At 41.4% G+C, this 16,029-nt stretch overlaps 2 protein-coding genes across 21 annotated transcripts in view; one reads left to right on the top strand and one right to left on the bottom strand.

Annotated features, from left to right (window-relative positions):
* KATNAL2 (katanin catalytic subunit A1 like 2) overlaps window positions 1–13,326 on the bottom strand; it is a 28,435-nt gene extending 15,109 nt beyond the window's left edge. The window contains exons 1-9 of one of the 8 annotated variants that reach the window (XM_088156258.1): window positions 13,181–13,307; window positions 11,676–11,744; window positions 6,794–6,864; window positions 6,233–6,399; window positions 4,151–4,190; window positions 3,617–3,740; window positions 2,543–2,638; window positions 1,927–2,025; window positions 1,064–1,141 (exon numbers count right to left, since the gene is read on the bottom strand). In XM_088156258.1, the coding sequence (XP_088012384.1) occupies window positions 1,064–1,141; window positions 1,927–2,025; window positions 2,543–2,638; window positions 3,617–3,740; window positions 4,151–4,190; window positions 6,233–6,399; window positions 6,794–6,864; window positions 11,676–11,678 (678 nt within the window). In that variant the 5' untranslated portion in view covers window positions 11,679–11,744; window positions 13,181–13,307. Of the gene's footprint in view, window positions 1–1,063; window positions 1,142–1,926; window positions 2,026–2,542; window positions 2,639–3,616; window positions 3,741–4,150; window positions 4,191–6,232; window positions 6,400–6,793; window positions 6,865–11,675; window positions 11,745–13,180 lie in introns of all 8 variants that reach the window. The other 7 variants (XM_014894870.2, XM_088156257.1, XM_088156264.1 and 4 more) reach the window with 7 other exon arrangements.
* The window catches only part of PIAS2 (protein inhibitor of activated STAT 2), a 34,969-nt gene continuing 32,219 nt past the window's right edge, over window positions 13,280–16,029 (top strand). For 6 of the 13 annotated variants that reach the window (XR_015799388.1, XR_015799385.1, XR_015799389.1 and 3 more), the window contains exon 1: window positions 13,286–13,373. The gene's annotated coding sequence lies outside the window, so the exon portion shown is untranslated. Of the gene's footprint in view, window positions 13,374–16,029 lie in introns of all 13 variants that reach the window. The other 7 variants (XR_015799391.1, XR_015799390.1, XR_015799393.1 and 4 more) reach the window with 5 other exon arrangements.

Genomic DNA, 16,029 nt, shown 5'->3' with positions numbered 1-16,029 from the left:
GACGCTTATATGTAGAAAGTCACAACAGCGCCAAACACTGTGGTGCTATGAATCCTTTCGGATGAGTGACTCAGCTCTGGGCCCCTCAGGACAAGAGAGACACCGAGGGGCTGGAGCGTGTCCAGGGCAGGGAACGGAGCTGGGGAAGGGGCTGGAGCCCCAGGAGAGGCTGAGGGAGCTGGAAAGGGGCTCAGCCTGGAGAAAAGGAGGCTCAGGGGGGACCTTGTGGCTCTGCACAACTCCCTGACAGGAGGGGACAGCCGGGGGGGATTTGGGATCTTATCCCAGGGAACAGGGACAGGAGGAGAGGGAACGGCCTCAGGCTGGGCCAGGGGAGACTCAGGAGCAATTCCTTCATGGATAGGTTTATCAAGCCTTGGCACAGGCTACCTAGTGGTGGAATCCTTGTCCCTGGAGGGATTTAAAAGCTATGTTGATATGGCACTTGGGGACATGGGTCAGTGGTGGCCTTGGCAGTGCTGGGGGAATGATTTGACCTGATGATCTTAGATGGCTTTTCCAACCTAAATGATTCTCTGATTCTAAACCATGCAGGAATACCAGGGTTTAATAATAATTTTGGTAGATGCTATCTAGTAGATACATTCAGAATTCAGATATTGCTGATGCTGGCACCCCCCATCAACACTGACTACAGCCCAGTGCCTGGAATGGAAACTTCACTCAAAGGGTGGTATCAAGGTTTCTCCCACCATCTGATCACAGCTAGATAAAACATTACATAATTGTTAGTTTTAGCTAATATATTTAAATCTCTCTTTCCAGTAGCAAAGAGGAAAGCCATGACAGCCTGCACAGCACAACTAAATTACCTGTTCCCCATTAGAAAGGAAAGGTCTTAATTTTTTCCTCCCACTGTACATCAGAAAGAAACAGCATTACATGTAAAGAAATTATTTGTTGGGGAGTTACGTGAAGAGAAAAATAACTTGCACATTCAAGAATAAACAGTATCAGTGACAGTAAAAAGAAACAAGCAGCATTCCCAGATGACAAAGATAACCAACATCTCTCTACAATTGACATGGAGATCTGCTCTTACTTTGCTTATAACCATTGCAAGTTCCCTCATCTCACCAGTCATGCCAATAAAAGCACTAAGAGGTTTCAATAATCGTTCCTAAAAGAGAAAAATGTAAGTTCTTGTCAGACTGCATGTACTTTTAGACAAATTATTAAATATTTTTTTTAAAAACTGATACATTGTATTAATATCAACTTTTAAAGCTGCAGGAATATGTGTAATAATAAATATTTTGAAGTAAATCATATTTGCATTAAATCGTCTTTTCATCAGATAGAATCTAACCTGAATCAACTTTAAAATGAGCAACTTTCTTATTGCACTTGTAGTCCTAAATATGCCCTACACAGATTAAGAGGAATGAAAAATGTAACTGTAGGTCACTGTTCTGTCACATTTTCTTTTTGGATAGTTTCTTCCAGTGTAGCAAGTTGCCAGGCAGACAAGCATCACAAAAGCTAGATGCACTATCTGAGAAGTTCTGGCATGAGTCTGAAGTGTTTACAGAAAATTTATCCTAACCATCAAAATTCTGTTGCTGTCTCAGCTGAGTCAAGTGCTAGAGACATACTGAGCTGAAAGGAGCCAGGATTTCACCCCCAGAAGTTCTGCAGGTGTCTGCAATTTATTTTTTTTCCATCATAGGTCTCGTTTTTATTTGTTGCCTGCTTTCATGTTCAGAATAAACAACTGTCATCAAAACAAACCACTACCAAGTATGACTGTCCCTTCAAGGAGGAAACACACCTCTTAGAAATCCAAGGCCTTTTTTAGCACTTGGGGGAAAAAAACCAGCATTGCTGCAGTATTTTATTTTGTTCCTGGTTGTGCAAAACTCAAGTTCATATTGATTGGATGGAAATATGAACAGAAACACTTACTGATGGATCTGGATCACAATTAAGGCTGTTCAAGGGAATTCCATCTGCTGACACTTTGACAGCATCCTGAATCATCTTGCGGAAGTCAATTATTTGGCTCTAAAGAAAAAACAATGTTGCTGTAGGCTTTACCACGGTGGTAGTTCTGCTCTTAAAAATACACTGGACCAAATTTTGCTTGCAATTACAGCAGTGTGTTTCCTTACTGCATATACAGTCTAATTATGGAAAAATTTGCGCCAAAAAACATGGTAGCAATGGGGATAGAACACATAACTCAGTTAATTCAATAATAACTGCAGAGCCTTTTATTATCTGATTTAGGAATTCAAAATTTATCTTCAATCATAGTTATTTACCACTGGGTTTTAAAAAAAGAAATATTCCTCTCTGCATATGTTTGAAGTAGTATTTAATTAAAAAGTGCCTCCTATGCAAAGAATTATAAAACTTTTTATACAAAATTATAAAACTGACTCTTCAGCTGACTATACAGAAAAATTTTATATAAAAATAGACAAAAAAACCCTACCATCTGATATTTTTGAAAACCTCTGTGGTTTTTATTTCCACATACATATTTCTCTGATAAACCACATACCAGGTTTCCACCAACCTTTCTTGGGTGAGAGCTGTCTCCTCCAGTTTTGCTGATTCCTGAGATACTTAAGCCAAAATTAGATTGATCCAGAGTTTCTGCACCATTGCTATTCTAAAGAAAAATGTCTTTTAAAACAAATGTGTTGCCAAGTAAATGGATTGAAGATACTACACTATAGGTATCATTCCATCTCTTAAAACAGGCCCAGATGAAGTTCCAAGAGAAATACTCATCATTTAAACACCACTACTCATTTAATTAAATGTTACCTGTCTAGTGATAGAAGTGAAATCCCCAGCTCTGGAGCTCAGCAGTGAAGTTACCCCATGTTCTGAGCAGAAAACTGCATCTCACAAAAGAAGCAACTCTCACAAACAGCAGAAATGACAGGCCAAGTAAAAGGCACAGCACGTCAACTCCGAAATTAGGAGATATTTTAGGATTATGTATTTACTTCACAGCAGTTATTGCTGTAAAATCCAAAAGGCAACGTTTTGGGGTATTTTAGAGGCAGCAATAGGTCAGAGGAGAGTTCCTCTTAGTGCAGAAATATAACCAGGCCCTCAAAAAAAGGCTGTAATAGACACAGTGCTTGCCCAGCAACCTGCTGCTCCTGCTCTACCCTCTGTAAAGGGTTGATAATAAAGGAGGTTTCCCAGCAATCTCACCAAAATGAGACTCTCAAACGAACATTAGAGAGCCAAATTACTCCCCCAGTCTCGAACAACTTATACACTGTGAAGATGCTTACAACTCACACCAGACTTTCTTCTTTATTTGTTTGTTTTGCTTTCTGGAACTAAAGTATGAATATATTGGTATTAATAGAAAAACTCTGATTGCTTTCCATATAAATTGGATTATATACCTCCTTTTCCTCTATTTTTTGCCTGTGACTGCCCCCAAAGTCATGGCCAGAAATTCTCTTGAATTCTTGTACCTATAATCGTTAAGTGACATAATCAGTAAAACCCATTAGTTGCACAATTATTAATCGTGTAACTCCCATACTCTTGCTGCCTACAGATTCCCCAGACATAATTACATTAATTTCAACTGTACTGCTGCCAAGACAAAACACATTTAAACCTGTCTGGGGCTCTTCTTGGTGGAGGATTTAGGTTCTGCTGTACTCCCAGGTGAGGTTTTTGACACTGGTCGTTGCACTGTCTGTTGTTTCACCCTTGGTACACTCTGAGAAGAAGTTGCTGCCCTAGAATTAAGAAAAATAATACAAGACTCACATGACTTATTTTTTTTTTCTTCAAAATGCCAAAAGATTGAAAACCAAAGCTTTCACATAAAGCAGTTTTAGGCTAACTTTGCTCCCACTGAAGTTATGGTGTTAATTTCAATCACAGCAGAGTTCAATGCCTACTTTTTTCAAACACCCCACCCCACTTTATCCACATTGCTAAAGCTCTGTAAGTTGTCAGCCTTTCCATTTGGGAAATAAGTCTCTAGTTTCCTCTAACACATCCAGAAAAAATGCACCACACAGTCAGGAGCATGGCTCTAGACTTTGGTACTCCTGGTATCACAACATTATCTTAACCACTGTGTATATTTTTTTTTTACTAGGAGAATTTTCTAGGAGAAAAACACCCCACATATATCTCTCACCTTTTTGCTCTTCCTCCACTTCTCAGTTGTTTATTTTCTGCTGTAGCAAAATTAAAATTAAAATGGAAAATAATTAAGAATATAAAAGATGGCAATTTGAACTTTCTTTTCCCTTTAAAAATTATTTTTTAAGCACACAATAATGACCTTGGAAATAATAATGCATAAACAGGAACAGCAGGAGTATAAGCACTGCAAGTTTGCAAAACCTTATTGAAAACAAACTGGTATTGGTGAAAGTAGTTTTGCTTCAAGCTTTTTACATTTTAGCTCATTCAGTCTTCGGTTTCTCTGCTTACATTTTAAAACTAGTATCATGTTCACAGCAAAATGGATACTACCAGAAATTAGATTAAGTACAGTAATTTAATTTATCACACAGAATGCTTATTTAATGCTAATAATTTTTTTCATTTCTGAATTGGGAAATATGAATTTGCCTTACTTCTCTGAAGTGGAATCAAGTTCAACATAAGGAGACAGAATAAATGTCACATTGCAATAGTGGTTAGTTATCAAACTATGTTATCTTTTGCATTTATATAATTTGAAACAATTTCTGTCAAAGGAGAGGTTTTTTTTCACAAAATGTCAAACTCACAAAGCCCAGATGTGAACTCATAAAGTCAAGGATTTGTATGCTACCAGCATGTCCCTGCTTGCTCCAAAACATGTCTCCATTTCAGTGCTCTCTGCACCATGCTCTCACACTCATGATTCTCAGACACTTCCATAAAATAACCCTTCCCAAACAGCTCTTTCCCTGAAGGAGCTTGGGAACACGATGTGTTTAGAGGCAGCAGAGCTCATGGAGCAACCTGTAATCTTGTGGGTAGATCTACAACACTTCCATCTGGAATTCAGCATGGAAATGCCCAACTTGCTACTGCAGGACTAGCCAAGAGTGCTGCACAGAATTCAGTAGGAAGGAGCATCACCCCAAATATTTTATTTAGATACCCAAGTCTGGCCATGGGCACAATTTAGAGTATGGTGCAAACTACGTGCAGTGCAGTAGAAGAGGTTGCCTATGCTTTAGGGCAAAAGGATGAAGCCTCCCTGCCAGCATGGTCACAAATCTGAGCTTAGGTAATAGCAGAATACTCCATGCCCAAGAAGCTTCACTGACCAAGAAATGTATCATGAGAGCTTTTAAGTGTCCAAGGGTGGCTTTTTGGGAATTCTTTTTTACTTGGATTCAGTCTTTACTACTGCTCAGTTTGACCATGAGGTGAAAAAGTGCTTTGCAATACATTTTCATTCTCAACTCAAAGCGAATCTTTTTTGTTTTGTCCTGCAGGCCTGTTCTTCCTCTTTGTATTAACACCAATCCATAGATTCTATATATACATGCCTTTTTCAAGCAAATAACCAGTAAGCCCTTCAAGCTGGAAAACACCTCTAAACCCATCCAATCCAATCATTCCCCCACCCCTGCAGTGGCAACCACTGACCCATGAGTGCCACATCCACGTGTTTTGAACACTTTCAGGGATGTTGCTCCATCACTTCCTTGAGCAGCTTGTGCCAGGATTTGACAACCCTTTCCATGAAGAACTTTTTCCTAATGTCTAATCCAAACTTATATCCTGCAAGCTCTTCATCACTTACTCTCATACAGCTGTTCTCATGGCTTCTCCAAGTTACATTTTGTGATCAAGCACAAAACCATTCAGGCTCTCAAGGTCATAGTATGCTCATATTCTGATTTGCCTTATTCTGTACCGTTCATTTACTATTCTGTTCCCATGTGAAGAGAGTGGATAAACATAGCTTTGTTTTTAATCCATAATGCTGTAAGCTTTGTGCTTAGCTGACATTTTCCAATACCAAGGCAGCTTTCAAAAGACAGAAAAATGCCATCTTCTAGTTCCTTTATATAAAGAAAGAAGGAAAAGCAGAAGGGCGCAAAGTCTCATCTCTCAATTCTGATGCCTTCTGGTGCTAGAACGACAGATCTGTAACTGCAAGGGTTGGAACATTAAATGCTGACATGTATGACAAGGGCTGTGAGCATAGCAGGAAAATGCACATTTTAGACTTTAGAAACAAAAGCTTTCTTTTGGGAACAGAGCCACATACCAGTGTCCAGGACCTTTTTGGTAATTTTAGGATACTTTTGAAACTTTATAAAATAGTAGCTTTCATATTCCATCAAAATTGTCTCAAGATCAATGTTGTCACAAACTTCAAAGCCTCGTAAACCTAATTTTGTCTCTTGTTCCAAAGCATTTGCAGCATCAACATATCTGGTAATTTAAAAACAAAACAAATATCAAAAAACTGAGAGTCATTATCTTACTCTGATTTCTGAGAGAAGAAGCAAACAATGGCACTAGTAAGCATATGGTATCTTTAACCTGTGTAGAACCCTATTTTTATAGAAGTAGAAACTCTAAACTATTTTAATAAGCTAAAGTATTTTTAAACTATATCAGTATTTTTTGTTTCAGAAACTTATTATTTCAGAAACAATTTAGCAAAGCAAACTGTAAGGATATCTCATAGTAGTTTACCACTTCCTCACATCAACCCAAAGGCCCACACTGTCCCTTCAGGCAGTAGAGGACAGAAAGATGCAGTACAGCAGGTCAGATACACACAACTCCACAAGGGTAGAGCACTATTATCTAAAAAACATACCCTTCCTGGATTAAATAATGCAAAATTAGAATGAGGAGATTTTTCCGACGAGCTTCTGTTCGCATCTCCTCCTGTGAATTAAGACAGAACTCTAGATCAAATGTAATATTCTCTTTATTGCTGTAAACAGCATCTAAATGTAGCCTCTGGAAACAAACAAATTAACACAACAGCATGTAAGATCTGTAAAACAACTCACTGTTAATAAACACAAGGAAAGTGGTTTTCAATCTAATTTTTCTTACACATTATCAGGGCTACGGGATGGGTAGAAATCTTTTCCTAGAAAAGTGAAAATTACTTTAGGGTTGAACAAATAACTTACTTCCCTTACTATGGTTATGGCTCCCAACATGTTCAGAGAATTTCAGGGCAGGATTCTTGCAGACCTCAATGCTTCAGGGACTGTGCAAGGAAACCTTGTGCTCCATCCAGGCTTTGTCCTTCCCTTGCAACCAGAAACCTGTTCTCTGAGTGCCTGGAGAAGGGGAGCAGGTGAACAGGCCTGGGATCTGCATGACTCTACTACAAAAACCAGCTGCAACACTTGCTGACACCTCCCATTTCATAGGCCTTGATGTATAAACAAATGAAACGCAGACACTGGAAGAATTAGCGGTTTGGGATAACACAGAACTTGCACTATTTTAATACAAGACTGACCAAAATCAGGGCTCAGCACGAAGAAATTTCACTATGGAGTCACTCCCATGGATGTCTTGGCACAGACTGGAGAACCCAAAGTCATTCATAAATGGTTCAGCAATAAAAACAAGGCAGCATAAAACATCCTTGTCTTCATTCAGTGAAGCTTCATCTGGGACAGTATCAGATGCAATATCAAGTAGAGGAAAAGGGGAAATGGAAACATGCAAGATGATGGAATAAATGATGGAATAAACCTTTACTCTGATGAAACATGCCATGTATGCTCAGTGTCTGCAGAAAACTTCTACGATTTGAACAAAAGTCGCTACAATGAAAGCTCTAGAAATCAGCCCATTGCCTTTGGCCTGCCTCACTAGGGCTTGTCACTGACCACAAGGAAAGTAGGCATGGCCAAACACACATTTAGGGAAATTAATGACTTTCCTCCTCTTTCAGGTTGGGAGGCATTGGGACTTGGACTTGATAATCCTCATGGGTCGCCCCACAGCTTGAGGTATTCTGTCTTTCCTGTGATTCTGTGATTTCTTGTGAACATGGAGTGGCCCTTAATGGATGGGGAAAGAGAAGCAACAGCTGCTCCTTGCACAGCACACATACACCCCTGATCACACTGCACAGTAAAGCTACACAGGCTCCTGCTTCCACCCCCAGCTTCCCTCCCTTCTATCCCAGCTGAGCAGCGCCTGCATCCACCCCCAAGAAAAAGCCCATCCCAAGTGTGCTGCCTGGTGACAAACAGATTTCTGTCCTCTTCATACTGCAGACAGAGCCCCACCAAGGACTTGGGCTGCTCTCTGCCTGTGCCTGGTGCACAGAGATGCCAAGGAACTACTACTCACCAAGACTTAAACCCCAGAAGATGTGCAAAAGAAATATACATATATAAGACCATCACTCTATTCTTTCCTGTCTCTTGGAAGAGAAAGAAATCATAGCAAACTGCTGATAGCAGAGAATCATTTATTCCAAAAATCAAAGGTTATTTTTGGGTCGTGCAAAACAAATTTACCTCTTTGTGCACCATTCCTTTGCTTGGTTAGACGTCCCTCTGCTCTGTACACAGCACCGGGTATCACATGGCATTCCACTGCTAATTTCAACATTTGAGATAGCACCATGAGCTACTTTTTAATTTTAAAATAAAATCTGCCAGCCTGTAGAAAGTACTAGGTAGAACTGGGAAAAAGTATCTCAGTCCAGCAGGTATTTCCTGGGACGTTTACTTCAGTCGTGGGGCCATCTAGTGTCACGACTAAGGAAAAGCTGGGGTTTGTTTTTAACGTTTCCTGCAGAGTCAACGTGTATTGGCATTTCGCATATTGCAAAAAAGATTCATAGAACATTCATTCTGGTTTACTAGAATGAAGGCTAAAACTGGCTGGGGAAAAGTGAAAAATCATAATCTCTTTCTACCTTTACTACTCTTGATACCTTCTTGAGAAAGTGTTTCCAAAAGGAAGTTACAATACCGTGTCAGTGGTGGTACAGAGGCAATTTTTCTGAACCATTTTGGGGAGAAAGGAGTGCTGTGTAAATGTTTTGCAGATAGGTAACTCTTGAATGAAGTAGACTTGTTCCTGGGAGGTGCTGCAACAAGAAATGAATCACTTGCGAGAATTGGCATGAGGAAGGAGAGAAGATACATGCTCGGATTGAAAGGGTCTTTTCCTTCTTAATCTTTGATATGCTGGTGCTTGGAAAACAGATTTTGAATTGTCACCCTTTTGCCATTTCTCCTGGAAGACCTGAATCTTCCTAAACACATCTAGAGGTGCAAGAAGGAAGCTGGAGTCATCATTTGCTGAGAATCCCACCTGTATACCCTTTGAAATGCAACTGCTCCTGAAGATTTATGCTGAGGAAGATTAACTGTTGTGTTTGCTAACATATCAAAGGGCAAGGTTACAGCTACCTCTGAGTATTTAAAACACAGTATGCAAACAGAGTGGCTGCCACAGAAGACAAACACATCAAGTGTTTCATGTAATAAACATGGATATTCTGACAAGAGAGGAATTGCCTCTGCCTGATGGACTGACAGGGTTCATGATCCATGCTTGGAACTTCCCTTGAAAAATATTTGTGTTCTGGCATGTCATCTGCTGCTGTTCGTCCCCTTTTGCTACTTCAGCTATCCTTAAAGCATTTTAAGTTCTAGTATAAATAGTGATACAGTGATTGGAAGCATCTCAAATCATTTAAGTAAAGACTTGCTTTGAGGGTAGGTAACATTGTGTCTACATGTGAGCCACCTACTTCAACCTTGACACAGCGATATTTTTCTGGTTGTGCTGACCAAACAGAAGGAAAAATGAACATTTACATCGCAAAACAGCTCCATCTAAAAATGAGATGAGAGTTTAGACTGAGAGGTTAATTCTGTCTTTAATCTTTGTTAAGAAGAATGCAAACAGCAATGGCTGATTTTGAGAAGTCAGACGTGTCTGAAGAAAATTAACGGAGCTGTTAATCAGTTCATCGACTGACAATGGCTTGTACTAGGTTGGACCTGAAAAACAAAACCGAGGTATCTCTGGTAGCCCAGTTCTGTGAGTGTTCTATAAAACAGAGATCAAACATCTTTCAACGTGCAATTGTTACGAAGTCTCGAATCTGGAGAACCAGTGGCACATAGATCATTGTCCAACCAGTCCCACCAATCCCTTTCCTGCATTTCACTATTACTTTAGCCATTATTTTAGCACATTATTCTTTCACCATTATTTTAGCACACATTCTTTCCATGAGGTAGATGAGCCTCTGTCTGTGTGAGTGCCACCAGAAGCTTTTTCTATCTCCTTAAAAGAGCTCTCTGCCCACCCTGGTCTGCTGTCCTGAGCTCCAGTTTGTCCTCTAGGGACAGACCCACTGCACTCATGTTCCCAAAAAACCTGCCTGCCACAGTCCAGGCAGATGCTAACACTGCCTAGGGCTTCTGCTGTGCTTAGAGAGGAAATGGCAAATCTTACACAGCATGAAAAAAACAGGAGTACTTACTAGTGTAAATTTACTTAAAATTCAGTTTAGCTTTAGAGTGATCTAGCCGTCCTGTTTAATTAGTATTTAGAATTGCATGTTTTTTATAGCCACTGGTATTTCAATAGATGTTTAAATGTTTAAAGCTTAATAAGCTTCCATTCTTAAAAGAACAAAAAAACATATGTAATTAAATTTTCAATTACTATAGGGGATTTTGGGGTCCATGAAATTAATAAAACCTTAAGGCACTTAAATGTGATCTTGCTTTAAAAACTAAATAGTTGAGCACTTAACTAATTAGCTTCAACACGTATAGTGTTATTTTCTTTATTTTTGCCTTAACAAAATAGTGGCACACATTCCTTTTTTTTTCTTCATTTTAAACTAAACTCTAACAGTTGAGCATCTTTAGGTGCAATTGTTTGTTTAGTAATTTCCACACCTTTCACTAAAATGCATTTACATTCTAAATCAACTAAGCCTCTTGAGCAATTTCCTGAAATTAATGGACCTATTTAAAGATTAATTTAACTCAGTAACGTTTCATTATCATTTGACCCCATATATTCTGCATTTGTTGGGATGAAAAATAAAGAGCTACAAGAGTAAGTCATCATCTGGGGAGCTTGGGAATAAGAACTATTCTGCTTTAGTGTATGCAGTCTAAGGACATCCAAAAGGGGATGTGTTCAGAAAGATCTCTGATTAGGAATGCAGGCAAGAGGCAGCCAGGTGGCTGTACAATCACACAGGGAAAGCACTAATCCCAATACACACACAGAGCCCCTTCCTTCTTTGTCTTTGGGATCCCAGGATGCTGACAAGTATGAAGTTCCTCAAAATCAAGCTGGCACCATGTGCCAGGACAGAGAGGCTTGATGGGCTCACCTGGTTTTCCTCACTCCCTCCACCACCCTGTATTCCCACAGCTTTCCATTCCCCACAGCCCTTTGGATATTTGCACCCTTTACAGGCTTTCAGAAGGCTGAATGTTCAGCTCTTGTCTGGCTTGCTGACTGTACTTTTTGAGAAACACAAGGAGAGAATGGAACTGGTGAGTTTTAAACAATGTATAACTTGGCTAACATTGAATAGAATTTCCTAGGACAAAGAAAGGGCGCTTTGCCCTCTTCTCTCTTCCCAATTATACAAGCCTGCTGCAAACAATAGAGTTGCCAAAGTTTTTCAAGGATTACAATAAGCTTTCATAATTAAAGACATACAGCAAGCTTACCATAGAACTTATGACTAGGAACAAGAAGCAAAAAATCCTCTTGGCAGCTTCAGGTGGTTCTTCAAGTCACTAATTAAAAAAAGAGGCTCTAAACTTTTGCTCCTCTGCGAAACACAAATGAGTCCCTCATCTCTATACCCAAAATATAGACTGTTATCTTCAGATCCATCCTGCCAAAAGCCTGTGGAGAAACCAGTTTACCAAAAGCACATCAAACCAAATCCTGTAGCACAGCTGATAGGGAAGAGCTCTTGAGCTCCAGTTCCCAGTCCCACAAATATTTCTGCATTTAGTATCCAGCACCATACTTTGCCTTGGGACAAAGGCCATGCAAATCCCCGCTGGTGAGGTTAAAAATCAGGTCCCCTTTTCTCCTCTCCTCCTGCATGTTGATGCTGTTTCAATACTACACCCTTAGGCTCCATTCTCGAGATCTGAATTCACTTTAGGGCTCAGAAAGAGACTGTGCTAGAGGATCCCATTCCTAGGTAAATATATCTATCCTATTAACATTTCCCGAGGAGAGGAAACTGAGGCACAAGAACCAATCTCTTCTCTCTGGTGACCACTGACAGGACCCAAGGGAATTTCATGGAACTAACTGGGTCAGGGGAGTTTTAAGCTGGGTATCAGGAAAAGGTTCTTCCCCTCGAAGGTGGTCAGGCACTCAACAGGCTCTCTAGGGAGTGGTCCAAGGCTGCCAGAGCTACAGGAGTGTTTTGACAATGCTCTCAGGAACATGGTGTGACTCTGCTGTGCTCTGCAAGGCCAGGAGTAAGAACATGACGATCCTTGTAGGTACCTTCTAGCCCAGAACATTCTATGATTCTACAAGAGGCTGATTTAACACCAAAAGCTCAGTCTCAGGACTCCTCCCAAAACGCCTTTTTGTGAAGAATCCTGTCCTCTTCAATCTCAAGTGGGAAGAAGGATTGGTGTATGCATGCACAGCACCCAACAGCCTTACGAGAAAGGCTTTCAGCATCCCTGCAGCTCCTCTCCCTCTGGTGTAATTTAACCAGCAGATGGAACCAAAAGAACAGGTTATGAAATTCAGCAAAATCTTGCTGTTTCTGGGCTTTATAGAGCAAGAACCATAGAATCACTGAATGACAGGATGCTTTGGGTTGGAAGTGACCTTAAGACCATCCAGTTTCCAAGCCCTGGCATGGGCAGGAGCACCTGGCAGCACCCCAGTTGCTCCAAGCCCCGTCCAATCCGACCTGGCACACTACCAAGGATGGGGCAGTACAGCCGGGACTTTTTCAAACAAGAGCGAGTGGAGGAATACAGATTTTGTCCTCTGGCCGTGCCTACTGCCCCAGAACCATTTAGAGAGGGGCTGTAGAGCACCCACGCCCGCCCCCACCCACCATGCCCAAGCCCGTCCCCGCCGCCATGACAACACCAACCCCCCGCGCATGCGCAGAGCGCCCCGCCTCCCGTTGACATGGCAACCGCGACGCGCTACCGCGACGCGAGCCACTCTCCTTGCCGGTTCTCACCGCTTCTCTCGCCTGGTGGGTCGTTCTCAGCGCCTGGCAAGAGAGCTCCATGGCGGCAAGGGATGCCGTCGGGAATGTTACCGGGATTGCCGCCGCGAATAACGCACCGAGCGCCCGGACCCGAGCCCAGCCGACCCCCGAGGGGCACAGGCACGCCCCGGCCCCCCAGCGCAGCCAATCGGAACGCCGGAAGGTGAAAGATTGACTGAAAACCTGCCCAATCAGAAGTAGAGCAGCGCGGGCGGAAGGCGGAGCTGGCCAATGGGCGCCGGGCTCGCCTGGGTGCTGCGCGGTGGGGACGGTTGGGTGGGGGGCTGGATCTGAGGGGATGGAGCGGGCCGGCCTCGAAACAATCCAAAGTGGCCCAAACTAACCCAAAACAAGCCAAACCAGCCCCTAATATGCCAGTCCAAGCCAAACCAAGTCCAAGCAAGCCAAACCATGCCAATCCAACCAAACCCCACCCCAAGCAGGACAAATCAAGCCAAAACAATCCAAACGAGTGCTCGCTCCACTGTTAAACATGCCGAGCTCACCCACACAGCTGAGGTGTGCCTGAGAAGCAGCAGAGCGCAGTTTGCGTTTCACATGAAGGATACGCTACTGGGCATTAAGATGGAGATCACCACTGTGAGGGAACACAGAGGTGTGAGAAGCGCTCTCTTCTCTCTTGCTTCAGCCTCCTGAGGTTCAGGGTGGGAATTATTGGAGAGCTGAATTGTGCCTGTTGGACGTGGTGCAGCTTCAGTCCAGCTGGAGGAGAACCTATGACTGGGCAAGATGAAACCTAAAGCTCAGTCTTAAGACCTCTACTAAAAATCCTCTTTTGTGAGGAAACCTATGTTTTCTTGCACAGTGGAAGGGGAATTGATGGACATATGCACAGCACCTGACAGCTTTGGGGAAGGGCTTTTATTATCCCTGTTCCCAAATCCAGCAGCTACTCAGTTCTTGGACAGGGTAATGACCAGATTCTCACATCATGCGACACAACCTGGTCTAATGGAAGGTGCACCTGACCATGGCAGGGGGATGGAACTGGATGAGTTTTAAGGTCCCTTCCAACCCAAAACATTCTGGGATTCTATACCTCACTTGCTTAGCATCTCATCGTCAAAAACATGATTTTTCTAGACATCCAGATCTTCCAAAAATACTCCTCAGTGTAACTGTCAATACCCCATTATGGCTTTGTCCCTTTGATGTCACTCTGTTCTCACTCTGGAATGTTTCCCCAGCCCTTTTCTAAAATTTTCCCAATCTGGTACATGCCATCACAGGCTTCAGTGTGTGTTCACAGCTCAGGTAGTTGTGCTGCAAATGTAATAGCATTCATCCTGTCAAGGATGCAATTTAATACACATATTTTTTATTACATTTGTCGCATAAAACATGGAGCTTTTTCAAAGTGGATCAGATTAATGTTTAACTAACTCAGGTCCCCTTCTACTAGAACGTGTTCCTAATTTTGTGGCCTTAATGTGGTAGTAGAGTGGGTAATGCATTTGTTTTTCCATTTTTGTGAGCTTCTTTTTTTATGGCTCTGAAAGATAAATTCTTGTAATTGAAGTTAGAATTCAAGCCATCCCAAGTTCATCACTATTGGGAGAATAACCTAGGTTCAGGGCTGTGCTTGACTGTAGAGTTTTCCACTGTTACTGTTAAAGGGGTCATGATACCTTGATATGTGGTTTCTTATAGTTCTGATGAATAAAGAGACTCTTCAAATCCTTTGAACAAAAATTGAGGGTAATTTTCACAAAAACTGTCCATAGAGGCAAAAGCTCACCCACAGTCAGGAAGGCTGTGTTCAAGACTGTGAAATCTAGGCCTATGTCAATAGATATAACTTAGTAAAAATAGTAATGATAGTAATGAAGTAATCAACTTTATAGCAGAATTTAAATATTTTGCTGGTGGTGTTATTACCAAAATATAGGTGTATCACCATTATATGTTAGGATGGGCAGGCAAAATTAATATTTAATTATCAAAACTGATTAGGAAAAAAATATATATTAATTAATACATTAAATTACTAACTTGGATTTTTCTAAACTTTAATGTATCTATGGTCAATGTAGTGATATATAGCTATATTCATCATGTGCCTTTACTGCCTTTTTCCCAACCTGGAAATGAAATGTGAGATAATTTTAGTAAGGAGGCAATATAAAAGAGGCTCATTAATGAAGGCCTTCAGGAGCAGTTATGGAAAGATGTCCACAAAAGCCACCCTCCCCCTCCAGGTGTGAGTACATTTTATAAGTTTTAGGAAATTAGATAATTGATAAAAAGCACCAATTAGGAGGCCAAATGGTGATGCAGTTCCCCCCCAGGTCAAGCCCCTTCTCTGGAGCCCCCTTCAGCACTAGCTGTACTTTGTCCATGAGAAAATATCTCCAAGAATTGTTCTCAGCCTTAGTTCCCAGGAAGAGCCAAGATAGGATAGGGGCCTTGTACACTCCGAGGCTTGGAACTCTGGAATTTGTTTTGTCTTTCTGCTTAGAGAGACAATGGAAAAGTACTGGGAAAGATAATCATTAATACAATAAACTACAGAGCTGCAAATATATGTGTGAAGAATAGAGAGAAGACATAAAAGAAAAAAAAAAGGCAAAACCCAGACACCTTGACAGAAGATTATGTCCCATCCAAACTCTGTTTTGTCAAACAGCTGCATAGTGAATGCAGATACAATGCAGACACATACATTATTTCTTTCCAATAAGCAGAATCGGAGAACCCACAGGATAGTTTGGATCTGAAAGGACGTTAAACACCATCCATTTCCCATGCCCTGCTTCGGACAGGGACACCTTCCACTAAACCAGGTTACTCCAAGCCTC

The sequence above is a fragment of the Sturnus vulgaris genome, chromosome Z (assembly GCF_052056855.1).
Source record: "Sturnus vulgaris isolate bStuVul1 chromosome Z, bStuVul1.hap1, whole genome shotgun sequence".
Classification (NCBI taxonomy): domain Eukaryota; kingdom Metazoa; phylum Chordata; class Aves; order Passeriformes; family Sturnidae; genus Sturnus; species Sturnus vulgaris.
Note: the sequence above shows the minus strand (reverse complement) of the source record. Positions and strands in the feature narration are given on the sequence as shown.